Here is a 17,927-nt window from a genome sequence, read left to right as displayed (position 1 = left end):
CCCAGAGGGCTGTGGACGCTCAGTCGTTGAGTATATTCAAGACTGAGATCGCTAGATTTTTGGGCACTAAAAGGATCAAGGGATATGGGGATAGGGCGGGAAAGTGGAGTTGGTGTAGATCAGGCATGATCTTCTTGAAGGGCAGAGCAGGCTCGAAAGGCTTATTCCTGCTCCTATTTTATATGTTGTTATACTCGTGTCACATTCCTCTCTGTTTCAGAGACTCGAACACAAAATCTAGGCTGACACTTCCAGTGCAGTGCTGAGGGAGCGCTGCACTGTCGGAGGTGCCGTTTTTCAGATGAGACGTTAAACCCTCAGGTGGATGTAAAAGATCCCGTGGCACTTGACATGAATCTTTTCATAAGTCATTTCCACATTAATGACATAATACTGGGTGGCCTGCTGGTGGCGCTGTCCAGGGAGAGTGTAAATACTCAGGCATGGGCCCAGCTTGCTCAGGACATTCTTTCACAGGAACTAGTGAAGGACACAACTAGATCTCCATGTTGTAAAACAGTTGATTAAAGCTTTGTTTAACGCTTAGACCGAGTGCCTAGTAGTTTTCTTACGTCAGCACTGTTTTGAAGAAGAGCAGGGGAGTTCTACCCAGTGTCCTAGGCCAATATTTATCTCTCAACCCCTCACTAAAAGACAGGGCTTGATTTTAATAGCCCTTTGGAGGTGGGTCTGTTGGGAAAATTGGGAAAAATGGCTTCAGACACCCAACCCCCCACCCCCCGATTTTCATGAGTATCTGTTTAGCCACTCCCAAACTGACCCGTCTCCAACCAATGGGACAGGTAGTTAAGGCAGTTAACAGCCTGTCCTATTTTCATAGTGGTTTCCCATCTTCCTGCTTCTGGCTCCTGTTTCCCGACTTGTCAGAAACAGGCCAGGTTCAAGGAGACGAGTTGCTGCGGGACATGATTTGTATTCATTGGTGGAGTGCTTTAAAAAGTGCCCCTGAAACATGGCTGACGTTCAAATGCAACAACTTTGCTGTTGTAGGTATGGGATAAAATGTTGCACATCTTCTGACCTGTTCAAGCTGACACCCATCTGCAGTGTGTTGTGAATGGAATAATTTCAGGCCACTTCGACTGTGCGCTTGCAAGATTGTTGCCTCAAATGAAATCTATAGCAATGGGAAACATTTATGCCCTCATCCTGGTCCTCATAATCGGGGGTGTAGCAGCCGCATGGCTCAGCACAGATCTTCCTGGGAAGAGGATGAGGGGAGCCTTGCATGCCCTGTTGTGACCAATGCAGCATCCCTCCAGTTCACTGCTGCCTGTCAACCAGGGTATGCACACTGCCATGTCACACTAGCATAAGCTTACTCTTCAACCATAGGTGGCCACCATATGGCTCTGTAATTGCAGGCGACACTTGTCCAACGTCATACATCATCTCTGCTATACCCTGTTATTTCCGATTACTTTTACCATCAACATTACCTGAGCCCTCAATGTGCTTTTCCCATTTCCCATAACACATAGGCCACACAATCAACTGTTTGGCATAATTTATCTTTAACACATGACAAAAGGATAATATACCAGCAAGAGTCAGAAAAAAAAGAAACATCACCCAAGTGACTCCCCTTGTCTCTATAGGTGCTTAATCTTTCTCTTATGCATGCTTCTACGTGGTGCTTCCCCTGTGGCTTCAGCAGATGGAGAGGTGACTAGGATGCTGCACCTGCTTAGACGCCTCTGCCGGGTGTCCTCTGGGTTTGGAAGCCTGGGAGGGCTTTTCAACAGTCTGCTCTTCCTGCGGCTGTACAGGGGCTGAAACGGCCATCTCAGTTGTCTCTGCAAAGTGGGTCTCTGACCGAGGGCTCTGCAGTGGCATGGTCGTGTGAGCGCTTTGAGAGGAGCCCACACTTCCTTCTGTCCTGCCAACAACATCCCTCTCATGGGTCAGCTGCACCTCAGTGCTGGCAAGTAGCTGGAGAGCACCTTGCTGCACTTCAGGGGGACCATGAGGACCCGTATCTGCACTGGCAGTCCTCATCACAAGGATGTTCATGAAGCTCTGGTCTCTCTGCTCAATAGCTGCCCATCGCTCCTCCAGAGATGTCATTCTATTCTGAACAGTCACCCTGTTTTCCTGACTCCGGCGACTTATTTCTTCCATGGCCATAGCCATCCTTTCCACTGAGGTAGCCAGCCTTTCTATGGAGGTTGCCATCCTATCCATGGTGGTGTGTTCGTGCACCATTGCCTCCACCATGGCAGTGCTGATGTTAGAGATGGACTCCTCCATTCTCTCCACACTCGCACTAACCCTGGAGGCAAACCCTTCCAGAGACACCTGCACTTGTTCCTGTATTTCATGAACCGCTCTTTTTCTGGATGGCCCCAGAGGCACAGCGTCTGCATGCAGCTCAGCAGAGCTACGAGAGTCCAGCGGCCTCTGCCGAGGACTCTCCACTGCTGTCGCTGTCTCCACCATCTGCTGGTGGTCGCTTGTGTGCTGTGATAGACGAGGTGGCAACACTACGCTAAATCGCGAAGGCCCCACCGAGGTGTGCGTTGCTGCGCTGGTGCTGGGTGCGCTGAGTCCTGGTGACGCTGGTCCCTCAGAGGTTTCACGATCCTCTGAGGAGATGTCCGGGTCTTCGTCCTGGATCATGGGGAGGGGGGAGCTCGTTGGTCCTGTGGGAGAGTACAGGCTTGAATTAGACATCTGATATTGATGTGGTAGACACAGATGATACAAAGCGATTCTCTATGAACATCATATTCCATTGCTTTCTGAGAGGGATGAAACTCTTATTATGTCACCAGCTTCCTCTAGTGTGCCTGTCTCTCCATCGCCCATTTCCAGGTCCTTGCCACCTCCAACAATCTCGTTAGCAGCCTCCTCAGCACTGGTCAGTGTTGCTAGTGTAGGTGTTCCTCCTCCAGTTATTGCTCTCTCCCTCTTATTGTGAGCTATCTTTTCCTGCAAGGAGGGACACAAGCGGTGTTTCAGCCACAGTGATGGAGTGAGTGTGAATAATCCCTACCATAGAAGCTTTGAGTGAGATGAAGATGGGGTAAGGTGCCAAGAGGAAGCTAGCTCCCTGTGCATTGTTAGTTGTTGTCACTGCATGACAGTGAGAGCGAGTCTAAAGGGTGCATAGGCAGGATGCTGAAGTACATAAGAACATAAGAAACAGGAGCAGGAGTAGGCCAATTGGCCCCTCGAGCCTGCTCCGCCATTCAATAAGATCATGGCTGATCTGATCCCAACCGCCAATCCACTATGACAGGACTATCTCCTGAATCTAACAGAATTAGACACACGAAACAGGAGCAGGATCAGGCTACACGGCCCCTGGGCCCGCTCCGCTACCCACAGGGCCATGACCGATCCGAACCTAGACTCATGTCCAAATTCCTGCCCGCTCCCCGTAACCCTTAATTCCCTTTTCTTCTAGGAAACTGTCTATTTCTGTTTTAAATTTATGTAATGATGTAGCTTCGACAGCTTTTTGGGGCAGCATATTCCATGGACCTACCACCCTCTGAGTGAAGTAGTTCCTCCTCATCTCAGTTTTGAAAGAGCAGCCCCTTATTCTAAGACTATGCCCCCTAGTTCTAGTTTCACCCATCATTGGGAACATCCTTCCCGCATCCACCCGATCCAACCCCTTCACAATCTTATATGTTTCAATAAGATCGCCTCTCATTCTTCTGAACTCCAATGAGTAGAGTCCTAATCTACTCAATCTCTCCTCATATATCCATCCCCTCATCCCCGGGATTAACCGAGTGAACCTTCTTTGTACTGATTCGAGAGCAAGTATGTCTTTTCTTAAGTATGGACACCAAAACTGTATGCAGTATTCCAGGTGCGGCCTCACCAATACCTTGTACAACTGAAGCAATACCTCCCTATTTTTATATTCTATCCCCCTAGCAATGAAAGCCAACATTCCATTGGCCTTCTTAATCACTTGCTGCACCTGCATACTAACCTTTTGAGTTTCATGCACCAGGACCCCCAGATCCCTTTGTACTTCAGTACTTTCCAGTTTCTTGCCATTAAGATAATAACTGATTAGTGATTTAGTGCAGAGACAGAGATGGATAGGAAAGGGTGCAAGGGAAGTAAGAATAAGGTGGCATGTGAAGGAGGAGGCTTGCAACACAGAGTGCTGGTGATGAGAAGAGAAATGAAGCAGAGTGAAGGTAAGCGAGATGGGATACTAAGATCATTAAACCTTTTTTGGTACTGGATCCATGAGCAGCATAAATGGACCTTTGCACTCACCTCCTGAGCAATGCGCAGCCGGGCTGCCTTGGTCTGCTGAGGAGGCTTCCTCCGGCCATTAGAACATAAGAACATAAGAAGTAGGAGTAGGTCATACGGCCCCTCCGGCCTGCTCCGCCATTCAATAGGATCATGGCTGATCTGAACCTAGACTCACGTCCACTTCCCTGCCCTCTCCCCGTAACCCCTAATTCCCTTATCTGCTAGGAAACTGTCTATCTCCGTTTTAAATGTATTTAATATTGCAGCTTCCACAGCTCTCTGGGGTAGCAAATTCCATCGATTTACTACCCTCTGAGTGAAGAAGTTTCTCCTCATCTCAGTTTTGAAAGGGCAGCCCCTTATTCTAAGATTATGCCCCCTAGTTCTAGTCTCACCCATCAGTGGAAACATCCTCACCGCATCCACCCGATCAAGCCCCTTCACAATCTTATATGTTTTGATAAGATCGCCTCTCATTCTTCTGAATTCCAATGAGTAGAGGCCCAACCTACTCAACCTTTCCTCATAAGTCAACCCCCTCATCTCCGGAATCAACCGAGTGAACCTTCTCTGAACTGCCTCGAGAGCAAGTATATCTTTTCTTAAATATGGAAACCAAAACTGTACGCAGTATTCCAGGTGTGGCCTCACCAGTACCCTGTATAACTGAAGCAAGACTTCCCTGCTTTTATACTCCATCCCCCTTGCAATAAAAGCCAAGATTTCATTGGCCTTCCTGATTACCTGCTGTACCTGGAGGGAAGAGAATCTCCCTGCGCCCTCTGACAACATCCAACAAGAACGTGGAGGGACTCATCATTAAAAGGAGGAGCTGCCTTGCCTCTGGAAGAAGTCATAGCGTTTAAATCAAGTGCAGGAAACCACAATAGAAAGGCTCAGGCTGGAAGGCAGCTATGATGACGTCATCAGAGGCGGCCAGCCGACCCGATCCCACTCATTGGACCAGCCAGCGCGCCTCCATGAAATTAACAAGCTCGTTTAATAAAAATCGCAACTCCGCAGCTGTTCCCGCCGGAAGCGGCTCCCGAACCCGCCCACCACGCAACCCGACTCCAACCCGTCTCGGGAGTTTAAATCGAGCCCAGAGTATCTGGTCATTACCTCATTGCTGATTGTGGGATCTTGCTGTGCAAGAATTGGCTGCAGCATTTCCCTACAGCGGCTACACTTCAAAAATGTACTCCATTGGCTGTAAGCGCCCTTTGGGACATCCTGAGGTCATGACAGGCGCTATATAAATGCAAGTTCGGTCAAAATCAAAATCCTGCAACTCCCTCTCTAACAGCACTGTGGGAGTACCTTCACCACACGGACTGCATCGGTTCAAGGAGGCGGCTCACCACCACCTTCTCAAGGGCAACTCGGGATGGGCAATAAATGCTGGCCTTGCCAGTGACGCCCACATCCCGAGAATGAACTTGGAAAAAACACACGTGAATATGAGATCACAGGCCCAAAGACGGTGTCCATTACACATTCTTTATTTACTAAACAGAAATGCAATTAACCACATCTGGAATCCCATCTAACATTGGATAACACTGAAATGGTACAGGGAGGAATTTAGTACAGTAAGTTAAATGTTCATGCACCAGTCAGAACTTCCACCCGAATGTCTTTCGGCTTCAGAAATGTTATCTATGCCCATAGGATCTACTTCACTCCGAGTGATTTATGACCCCAATTAGACTTGGACAGAGATGGGCTGGGATCATAGTTTGAGTTCCGATGTGTGCTTTACCGCTGATGGAAATTCTTTAAAAAAAACTTAATAACTAACATCTGATGCACATCATGGGACAGAAGGACGAATCAAGAAAAAAAATTAGTTTACACCCCCGCCCAATTTTACTCCGTATCGAAGTCAGTGGAAAGTAATATCGGGCATTGTGTAAAACCGGCGTTCCACCCGATCCCATGGGATTCCCGGCCAGTGAGGTTAACATTACCCACTTTGTGTCCAGTTTTACATTTTTTTTAATTGCCAGACGCTTCGCACAAGAAACAGAACTATCCAGTCCAGACACAGACAGGTCCCAGTGCTTTCTGGAGTAGCTCCGGATGAGGACTACTGGTGTCCCTCGGCTCCCTCTCCCGCTCAGTGAGCAAATCAGAATAATCATTTGCTGTTCTCTCGCTGCCACTTGAGAGAGTCAGTCTGTGCAGCGCTGGAGCTGTTGTCCGGCCGGCATCTGCTGTGAGTCAAAGCCGTGATCAAGATGTGGTGAATTAGAAGTGCCCACAAATCAGCAGCTCCTGTCATTAACTTGTACATTAACCCTGACCTGCCCTGGCAATCTAAAAATATTTATTTTTATAATTTTTCTTCTAAAAAAAAATGCAAACAAAGCACTAGGCTTCATTTCTAGATGAACAGAATCAAAAAAGCAGAGAATTTATGTTAAGCTTGAATAGAACCTTGGTTAGACCACACCTAGAATATTATGCTCAAGTCTGGTCTCCATGTTACAAACAGGATATAGAGGCACTGGAAAAGAGTTACAAGGGTGATACCTGAACCGAGAGGTTATACCTATCAGGAAAGATTGAGCAGGCTGGGGCTCTTTTCTCCATAAAAGAGAAGGCTGAGGGTGGTGACCTAATAGAGGTCTTTAAGATTATGAAAGCGTTCAATAGGGTAGACGTAGACGTAGACAAGATGTTTCCACTTGTGAGGGAGACCAGAACCAGGGGCCATAAATACAAGATAGCCACCAATGAATCCAATAGGGAATTCAGGAGAAATGTCTTTCCTCAGAGAGTGGTTAAAATGTGTAAGTTGCTACCACAGGGAGTAGTTGAGGCGAATAGTATAGTTGCATTTAAGAAGAAGTTAGATTAACACAGGAGGGAGAAAGGAATACTGTAGAAAGATATGCCAATAGGGTGCGTTGAAGTAGGGTGGGATGAGGCTCGTGTGGAGATTCAACCACAATGCCCCCCACAGTTGAATAGCCTGCCGATTCTCAGCTGGGCTGTCACATGAGTAGCTGATTGGGTAAGGTACCAGGGGGCTCCAAGTGGTTCATCACTCCCGAGAAAGACCTTCAGGAGTCATTCACAGCTGCGGTGCCTGTTAGTCAAGTGTCCTTCACGCTTGAGTGGGAACTATGGGACTGCAGTATCACCGTTGTTATATTCGCAGACAGTGCTGTTGTCACTCATCTGTCAGCAGTGCAAGAGCTCTCACTCACAGCAAGCAGCAATATATTTTTGATGAGGTACTGACGGTAAACATTCACCTTCCCCAGTCATATAATTCTCTCCCTCAACTTTTAGGTGTCAGCCGTGGCTCAGTGGGTAGCACTCTCGCCCGAGTCAGAAGGTTGTGGATTTAAGTCCTTACTCCAGAGAGCACAAAATCTAGACTGACGCTCCCAGTGCCGTACTGAGGGAACACTGCACTGTCGGACATGCTGGGCTGGATTTTCATTGAGGAGTCGGGGTTGGGGTTGTAGTCCCACCTCCATCGAGTTCTAGCCAACCCACGTGATTTAGACTTGATTGACCTTGTTGAGCCTGCCCAGCGGGCCAATTAAGGGCCACCCGGCAACAGGTGATGTCACAGATTGAAATTTCACCTATCAAGACCTTTTGACAGATGAAATATCAGCGTTTCACAGCTGTTTGAAGCTGTCAAACACTGACAATCTGTACTCCAGGTTAATTCCTTCCTCTCAGGATGATTTAGTGATCTCCCCGGAACAGAAAGCCGAATGCTGCAATTTTTGACAGCTCGCGGCCATTCTGCTTTCTGTGCCGGTGAGATGAGGGACTCCCGAGACCTGAAGGAAGGAAGGCTGTAAAGGTAAGTAAAGGTTAGTAGAACTTCTTTAAACACTTTACACAGACCAAACACACTTACCTCTGCACTCATGCGCCACTCACCTGAACACTGGACATCTCGACCCCTCCAAGCCCTTCATCCCGACGGCCCGCCTCGCTAACTTGGCGTGGTTTGGAGCCGTCGGGAATCCCACACTTCAACAATGAAAATAGGGATTAGGCTAAAAACTGCCTGTTAACTACCTGTTAACAGGCAGTTAATTGGCACTAATCCCCTTCCCGCCTCGGGGAGGCGGGTCCCAGTGCGGGTCGGGTACCCGCCTCCTTTGAAACTGGCATGGAGGCGGGATGGGGTCGGGATTTTAAACCCCCACACGCCTCCAATCCCGACTCCACGGCCCAACGAAAATCCAGCCCGCTGTCTTTCAGATGAGATGGCAGCTCCCGCTGGGCACATACGCCTGTCGGTAGCGCTGTAGATGCTGGATTTGCGCCCCCACCCCACCCAATTACAATCTGGGTAAGTTACAGGCAAATATATTGAGACACATCAGCTGCCCATGTCACTTGCTCAAGACGGAAGTAAAGACTTTGCATGTTTTTTCGACCCATTTTGTTTTCGTCAGCCTGCTGCTGGGTCTTGAATACTTGAAGGGGAAAAAATCTCAGGACTATGGGGAAAGAGCAGGGGAGTGGGACTGATTGTATAGCACTTTCAAAGAGCTGGCACAGGCACCTAGAGCCAAACTCTATGATTGTTATCTATCTGGAATTAAAATGAAAACCCTCTTTCTTCACAAGACTACTAGCTGAGAAAGGGAGCTGTCTGTCTAAGAGAGTAGGCTAATTTTTTTTGTAGGAGCAAATGGAGGGGCAGATGGTGCAAACATTTAGGGGTTCTTGGGTATGTGTGGCCGGGCTGAGGTGTGAATCATTGCGCTTAAAACAGAGCCATGTTCAATACGCTTCATTGTGTCTTTGAACAAAAGCTCTGTGCTTGGAGATCTCTTAGCCTGTGATAAATCTCCGAGTGGTTGGCCAGTCCACATGCTTTAATCGGTTAGCCCAGCATCCATGTATACTTCCATCCAAACCTCTTGTCAAAAGCACTCTAAGAATTATGAAAAGCTTTGTTCTATTGGTCTTAGAAAGCAGTTTAGAAGTACCAGGGGGAGTAATGTAGCGTGTTGGTTTATTTATCTTGCTATAACTTTATGTCTTGCAATAAATTGGAATTAGTAGTTTAAGCCTGAGATATATGGGCTGTCAGTGTATTGTTTTGCCATTTACTGGGGAGATAGTGCTGGATTTTTCATTTGGAGCAGGATTAAAATAGCAACGTGGCACTTCCCTGCCAGTACCCACCAACGCTTGATTGATGCCATTTTGGTTGGGGGCCTTGAAATGGGCAGCACATGTGCTTCCATGAACATTATCAGCCCGTGCAAACTGGGGTCCTGTCATGTTAATAGGACCCAGATGTAATTTTTGAATTACCAACTGGCGTAGCGTGAGCGAAACACACTTCACCCATTGGTACTTGGTGTTTCGTGGCTTAACCCAGCGGGCCCTTAAAGGGACAGCTGTAGGCCACTGCAAAAAGTTGAAAAGCAGCTTTGTAAATGATTTTTGCAGGGTCAAGAGGAGCATTAATTCTCCTCCTGGTACCACAATGGTTGACCCCCCAGAATACCAGACCCTACACGGCACTCCCTTGGGATTGCTTCCCCGCACCCCCGCCCCCCCCATGTTCTCGTCCCCAGGACTGGCTGAGTAGAGCCGCCCGATTTTTGGCCCCCTCCAATCAGTGAGCTGCTCAAACCTTTATACTGAGGATTTAAAACCTCTAAAAACTACAACTTGCATTTATATAGCGCCTTTAACATAGTAAACCGTCCCAAAGCACTTCCCAGGAGTGATTATCAAACAAAATTTGACACCGAGCCACATAAGGAGATATTCGGACAGGTGAGAGGTAGGTTTTAAAGAGCGTCTTAAACAACAACAACTTGTATTTATATAGCGCCTTTAGCGTAGTAAAACGTTCCAAAGTGCTTCACAGGAGTGTTAAAAGAGGAGAGAGAGGCGGAGATTGGGAATTCCAGACCTTAAGGCCTAGGTAGCTGAAGGCACGGCCGCCAGTGGTGGAGAGATTAAAATCCGGGATGTGCAAGAGGCCAGAAATGGAGGAGCGCAGAGATCTCGGAGGGTTGTAGGGCGGGAGGAGGTTAGGGAGGGGCGAGGCCATTGATTTAACTTCTACATTTAAATAAACTAGCTTTGTGTGAATGAGAATTAAGAGCCTAACCGGTTAGTGAATGGGTTTTGCTTCCTTTTTTCAGGTATGATTATCAGGAATTGCTGCACAATTCCACCTTCTGCCTTGTTCCAAGGGGGAGAAGACTGGGCTCGTTCCGATTTCTGGAATCTCTTCAGGTAATACAATGTCCATCATATGTGCAGAGTTGAACTGTGTGTAAATGTGAAATAAAAACAGAAAATGCACAGCAAGTCCATCAACATCTGAGAGAAAAGAACGGTTAGCATTTTTGGGTAGAGATGCTAAAATATTAACCTATTTTTCTTGGTCCGTTGCTCTCTTATTCTTCTTTAATCCTTTACAGTCCGATTTCTTCCCACAGGACCGAGCACACCTTGGTCAAATCCACCAACGACATCCATGCAACCCTGCCACACTATCCTTCCTCGTCTTTCCGTAATGTTTGACATCGTCAACCACTCCATCTTCCCCCTTTGCCTCTCCCTCCATGGTCCATTGGCATGCTACTGCCTTCGCCTAGTTCCACTTGAACCTTGCCCAGTGTAGTCTGCACATTGTCCTGCAATGGCTTCTCAACCTGTCAGGGTGGGATTTGAACTCGTCTTCCTTGGATTATTAGTCCAGGCTTCTTGGTTACTAGTCCAGTAACATAACCACTACACTACTGGACCCACTCCTATTGCTCCTTAATTATCTTCTTCTTCTTCATGTGTACCACAACCTCGTTCTGGTTTATGTGAACCAACACTAGGATGGGAGGAGGCCATTCAGCCCCTCGAGCCTGCTCTGCCATTCAATTAGATCATGGCTGATCTGTACCTCAACCTCATTTACCCACCTTAGCTTCATATCCTTTGATACCCTTATCCTAACAAAAGCCTATCGATCTCAGTCTTAAAACCTCCAGTTGACCCCCCACATCCATAGCCTTTTGGGGGAGAGAGTTCTAGATTTCTGCTACCCTTTGTGTGAAAAAGGTGCTTCCTGATTTTCCTCCTAAATGACTGAAAATAAAAGCATATTTCTGGATTTGATTGGTAGCACTAATTGCTTGGGGTCACTAAGATAAGATAGCTTAGCTATGCACTCGTGAGTGAGGAGAGGTCCGTCATACACCAGCAGAGTCTGCCCAGATCTGCCAGGTGAGTAACACAGTAACCCGGGTGTAATTTTTCCACTAACCCATGCCATATCGCAGGAGCATCGAAGCTTATTGTTTTTACGACCACATAGGTTCTTACCATGGGGCCTCAGAGACCACAGATAAAGTTTAACTTCGTGTTTCCGTTAACTTGCATAAATCTGACATTAACAGATCTTGGTGCTCTAAGAACATCCCTTTTCAAACCTCCAGGCCCACAGAAATCAACCAGGACAAACCAGTAAATGAGCACAAAAATTGGATTGTATTGCCTGGAGCTGAATTGCCAGGGATTTGGGATTGCTTGTGGCCATGGTGCCATAGTTTGGACAACCCTACAATGTTATATGGAGAACCTCCATTGAAATGCTGGTTCTTTTTCTGTGGCTATTTGCTCGCCGCAACAGATGAACTGATAGAATCATAGAATGATACAGCACAGAAGGAGGCCATTCGGGCCGTCGTGCCTGTGCCGGCTCTTTGATAGAGCTATCCAATTAGTCCCAATCCCCCTGCTCTTTTCCCATAGCCCTGCAAATCTTTGCCCTTTAAGTATTTATCCAATTCCCTTTTGAAAGTTGCTACTGAAGTTGCTTCCACCACCCTTTAAGGCAGCGCTTTCCAGATCACAACAACTCTGTGTAAAAAAGTGTTTCCTCATGTCACCTCTGGTTCTTTTGCCAATTACCTTAAATCTGTGTCCTCTGGTTACCAACCCTTCTGCCACTGGGCAGGACCGGAACCGATGTCCTAGGGGGAGTGTTTGCTAGTGCTGTTGGGGAGGGTTTAAACTAAAATGGCAGGGGGTTGGGAACCTGTGCAAGGAAACAGAGGAAAGGGAAGCAAGGATAGAAACAAAAGACAGGAAGGAGAAAAGCAAAAGTGGAAGGCAGAGAAATCAAGGGTGTAAATCAAAAAGGACCTCAGTAAATAAGAATTCTAAAAGGACTAAGAGTGTTAAAAAATCAAGCCTGAAGCACGGTGGCATAGTGGTTAGCACTGTTGCCTCACAGCACCAGAGACCCGGGTTCGAATCCGGCCTCGGGCGACTGTCTGTGTGGAGTTTGCACATTCTCCCCGTGTTTGCGTGGGTTTTCTCCGGGTGCTCCGGTTTCCTCCCACAGTCCAAAGATGTGCAGGTTAGGTTGATTGGCTATGATAAATTGACCCTTAGTGTTAGGGGGATTAAATACGTGGGGTTACAGGGGTAGGGTGGGATATGTGTTGGTGTTGGTGTAGGGGTTACGGGGATTGGGTGGGATATGTGTCGGTGCAGGCTCGATGGGCCGAAATGGCCTCTATCTGCTCTGTGGGATTTCTGTGATTCTGTGAAGGTTTTGTGTCTTAATACGAGGAGCATTCGTAATAAGGTGGATGAATTAGCTGCGCAAATAAATGTAAACGGATATGATATAATTGGGATTACGGAGACATGGCTCCAGGGTGACCAAGACTGGGAATTCAACATCCAGGGGTATTCAATATTCAGGAAAAAAGGAAAAGGAGGTGGGGTAGCATTGCTGGTTAAAGAGGAGATTAACACAATAGTACGGAAGGATATTAGCTCTGATGATGTGGAATCTGTATGGGCAGAGCTGAGAAATACCAATGGGCAGAAAACGTTAGTGGGAGTTGTATACAGACCCCCAAACAGTAATGCTGAGGTCGGGGATGGCATTAAACGGGAAATTAGAGACGCGTGCAATAAGGGCACAGCAGTTAGCATGGGTGACTTTAATCTACAAATAGATTGGGCTAACCAAATTAGTAACAATACTGTGGAGGAGGAATCCCTAGAGTGTATACGGGATGGTTTCCTGGACCAATAGGTCGAGGAACCAACTAGAGATCAGGCCATCTTAGACTGGGTATTATGTAATGAGAAAGGATTCATTAGCAATCTTGTTGTGCGAGGCCCCTTGGGGAGGAGCGATCATAATATGATAGAATTCTTAATTAAAATGGAGAGTGAAGTAGTTGACTCAGAGACTAGGGTCCTGAATTTAAATAAAAGGAAACTATGATGGCACGAGTTGGCTAGGATGGATTGGGGAACGTTACTTAAAGGGTTGACAGTGGATAGGCAATGGCAAACATTTAAAGATCGCATGCATGAACTACAGAATTTGTTCATCCCTGTTTGGCATAAAAATAAAACAAAAAAGGTGACTCAACCGTGGCTAACAAGGGAAATTAGGGATAGCATAAGATCCAAGGAGAGGACATATAATTTGGCCAGAAAAAGCAGCAAACCTGAGGATTGGGAGCAGTTTAGAATTCAGCAAAGGAGGACAAAGGGATTAATTAAGAGGGGGAAAATAGATTATGAGAGTAAGCTTGCAGGGAACATAAAAACTGACTGTAAAAGCTTCTATAGATATGTGAAGAGAAAAAGATTGGTGAAGTCAAGCGTAGGTCCCTTGCAGTCAGAATCAGGGGAATTTATAATGGGGAACAAAGAAATGGAGACCAATTAAATATATACTTTGGTTCTGTCTTCACAAAGGAGGACACAAATAACCTCCCAGAGATGTCGGGGAACATAGGATCTAATGAGAGAGAGGAATTGAATAAAATCAGTATTTGTAGGGAAATGGTGTTAGGGAAATTGACGGGATTGAAGGCTGATAAATCCCCAGGGCCTGATAATCTACATCCTAGGGTACTTAAGGAAGTGGCCCTAGAAATAGTAGATGCATGGCTGGTCATCTTCCAAAATTCTATAGACTCTGGAACAGTTCCCATGGATTGGAGGATAGCTAATGTAACCCCACTATTTAAAAAGGATGGTAGAGAAAAAACGGGGAATTAAAGACCGGTAAGCCTGACATCGGTAGTGGGGAAAATGCTAGAGTCCATTATAAAAGATGTAATAGCAGAGCACTTGGAAAACAGTGACAGGATCGGACAAAGTCAACGTGGATTTACAAAAGGTAAATCATGCTTGACTAATCTACTGGAATTTTTTGAGGATGTAACTGGTAGAATAGATAAGGGAGAACCAGTAGATGTGGTATATTTGGACTTTCAGAAGGCTTTCGATAAGGTCCCGCATAAGAGATTAGCGTGTAAAGTTAAAGCACATGGGATTGGGGGTAAGGTAGTGTCTTGGATAGAGAACTGGTTGGCAGACAGGAAGCAAAGAGTTGGAATAAATGGGTCTTTTTCCGAGTGGCAGGCAGTGACTAGTGGGGTACCACAGGGATCGGTGCTAGGACCCCAGCTATTCACAATATATATTAATGATCTAGATGAGGGAACTAGATGTAATATCTCCAAGTTTGCAGATGACACAAAGCTGGGTGGGCGTGTGTGCTGTGAGGAGGATGCAGAGAAACTCCAGTACGATTTGGACAGGTTGGGTGATTGGGCAAATGCATGGCAAATGCAGTATAATGTGGATAAATGCAAGGTTACCCACTTCAGTGGCAAAAACAGGAAGACAGATTATTATCTGAACGGCAATAGATTGGGAAAAGGGGAAGTGCAACGAGACCTGCGTGTCCTTGTGCACCAGTCGCTGAAGGTAAGCATGCAGGTGCAGCAGGCGGTTAAGAAGGCAAATGGTATGTTGGCCTTCATAGCAAGAGGATTTGAGTACAGGAGCAAGGAAGTCTTGCTGCAGTTGTACAGGGCCTTGGTGAGACCACACCTTGAGTATTGTGTGCAGTTTTGGTCGCCTTATCTGAGGAAGGATGTTCTTGCCATGGAGAGAGTGCAGCGAAGATTCACTAGACTGATACCTGGGATGGCAGGAATGACGTAGGAGGAGAGATTGGGTCGATTAGGCTTATATTCGCCAGAGTTTAGAAGAATGAGAGGGGATCTCATTGAAACTTATAAAATTCTAACGGGACTAGACAGACTACATGCAGGAAGGATGTTCCCGATGGCGGTGGAGTCCAGAACCAGGGGTCACAGTCTAAGGATAAGGGGTAAGCCATTTAGGACTGAGATGAGGAGGAATTTCTTCACCCAGAGAGTGGTGAACCTGTGGAATTCTCTGCCACACAGGGTAGTTGAGGCCAATTCATTAAATATATTCAAGAAGGAGTTGGATATATTTCTTGAGGCTAAAGGGATCAAGGGATATGGGGAGAAAGCAGGGACAGGGTACTGAATTTGGATGATTAGCCATGATCTCATTGAATGGCAGAGCAGGCTCGAGGGGTCGAATAGCCTACTCCTGCTCCTATCTTCTATGTTTCTATGGAAACAGTTTCTGCTTATTTGCATAATTTCATAATTTTGAACACCTCTATCAAATCGCCCCCTTAACCTTCCCTGCTCGAAGGAGAACAACCCCAGTTTCTCCAGTCTCTCAACATAACTGAAGTCCCTTATCCCTGGTACCATTCTCGTAAATCTCCTCTGCACCCTTTCTAAAGCCTTGACATCCTTCCTAAAGCGCGGTGCCCAGAATTGGCCAGAAGATTGAACACGCTGGGGCTCTTTACCCTAGAAAAGAGAAGGCCGAGGGGTGACGTAATAGAAGTCTTTAAAATTCTGAAAGCGTTCAATAGGGTAGACATAGACAAGATGTTTCCACTTGTGAGGGAGACCAGAACTAGGGGCCATAAATACAGGATAGTCACCAATGAATCCAATAGGGAAGTCAGGAGAAATTTCTTTCCTCAGAGAGTGGTTAAAATGTGGAACTTGCTACCACATGGAGTAGTTGAGGCGAATAGTATAGGTGCATTTAAGAAGAAGTTAGATAAACACATCACAGAATCACAGAAACCCCACAGTGCAGATAGAGACCATTTCGGCCCATCGAGCCTGCACCGACACATATCCCACCCGAACCCCGTAACCCCTACACCAACACATATCCCACCCTATCCCTGTAACCCCACGTATTTAATCCCCCTAACACTAAGGGTCAATTTATCATAGCCAATCAACCTAACCCGCACATCTTTGGACTGAGGGAGAAAGGAATAGAAAGATATGCCAATAGGGTGCGTTGAAGTAGGGTGGGATGAGGCTCGTGTGGAGCATTAACACTGGCATTTATCTGTTGGGCCGAATGGCCTGTTTCTGTGCTGTAGATTCTATGAGATTCAACCACAATGCCCCCCACAGTTGAATAGCCTGCCGATTCTCAGCTGGGCTGACACCTGAGTAGCTAATTGGGTAAGGTACCAGAGGGCTCCAAGCTGTTGATTACTCTCAAGAAAGACCATCAGAAGTCATTCACACCGGCGGTGCCTGTTAGTCACGAGCCCTTCACGCTTGAGTGGGAACTATGGGACTGCAGTATCACTGTTGTTATCGCACAGTACAGTATAGATACATTTAAGAAGAAGTTAGATAAACACATGAGGGAGAAAGGAACAGAAAGATATGCCAAACCTTCCTCTATGATTCCTAGGAGAGCCAAAGTGACACAAATCTCATTATTTTGGAACTTGTCATTCGTCGAACATTTTACAGAGCTTTGTGAGCGATGAAATGGAAATTGTCATTGACTGGGTTTTTTTATGGTGGTGCAAAAATTGAGTTGGAAAGGTTGAATAGAAGAAAGGGGCATCAATAGTCCCCGCATATCAACTGCTCAAAGAAGAATAGAGAGTTCTGGTCTTATGTCCTGGCCAACATTTCTCTCTCAACTAACAACACCAAAAAAACAGATTAACTGGCCGCTCACCTCATTGTTGTTTGTGGGACCTTATGGCGCACAAAATAGCCCCTGTTTATACCCACCTGACAACACTGACTGGAGAATGCAATTCATTATATGCTAAGCACTTTGAGATGTTCCTGAGAGACATGGTAAAAATGCCGTATAAATGTACCGCTTTCTCTCTTTGCCTCATTCTTTCCCAAGGCACAAAACTGTGGAACGCCTCCCCTCCCTTGATCCTTCCTTCTGCCTATATTCTAAAAGCTTTTAAAACCCAATCCTGCCCTTATGTAGCTATCCATGACTTCTTGATTTACCTCAGCTTTTCAACCCTTGGCGGTGTGCCACACTGAGCACCTTGATCTTTCAGCTAAGTTTCTTAGCAAACAACCATGTTGTTTGGGACTTTCTTGCTTCTGCGGGCACGCAGTATTATGCACGTGACAATGCTGGAAGTAGGCCGCTTGCCGTGAGTTTGCAGGTCTTTCAGAGCAGCTCAGTTAGGGTTGCCAACCCTCCAGGATTGCCCTGGAGTCTCCAGGAACGAAAGACTAATCTCCAGGACACTGCTGAGAACAAAACCCGGGGAAAATATTCATTGGGGCATCAAACAAATAGTTTTCTTTGAACACTTTTGTTTATTAGTTATAAAAATATTGGAGATGGGGAAAAAGGCTGTTTGACTGACAGTCACAAATCATCCAATCGGGTAACAAAGAGTGACGTAATAAAACTCACTACGCACTTGGTTTGAGTATAAAGCAAGGCTTTAATCAACTTGTTTCAGAACATGGAGGTCTAGTTGTACTTCACTAGTTCCT

The 17,927-nt window shown here is 46.4% G+C and overlaps 1 protein-coding gene across 2 annotated transcripts in view; it reads left to right on the top strand.

Annotated features, from left to right (window-relative positions):
- LOC147103308 (exostosin-1-like) overlaps positions 1 to 17,927 on the top strand; it is a 359,244-nt gene that overhangs the window by 222,138 nt on the left and 119,179 nt on the right. For both annotated transcript variants that reach the window (XM_085962780.1, XM_085962779.1), the window contains exon 2: positions 10,398 to 10,491. In XM_085962780.1, coding sequence (XP_085818906.1) covers positions 10,398 to 10,491 — 94 coding nt within the window. The remainder of the gene's footprint in view (positions 1 to 10,397; positions 10,492 to 17,927) is intronic.

This window comes from Somniosus microcephalus, chromosome 20, assembly GCF_052327205.1.
Source record: "Somniosus microcephalus isolate GS21.2 chromosome 20, FLI_Smic_1.0, whole genome shotgun sequence".
Taxonomy (NCBI): Eukaryota; Metazoa; Chordata; class Chondrichthyes; order Squaliformes; family Somniosidae; genus Somniosus; species Somniosus microcephalus.
The sequence above is the reverse complement of the archived record's forward strand: the minus strand, read 5'-3'. Positions and strand labels throughout refer to the sequence as shown.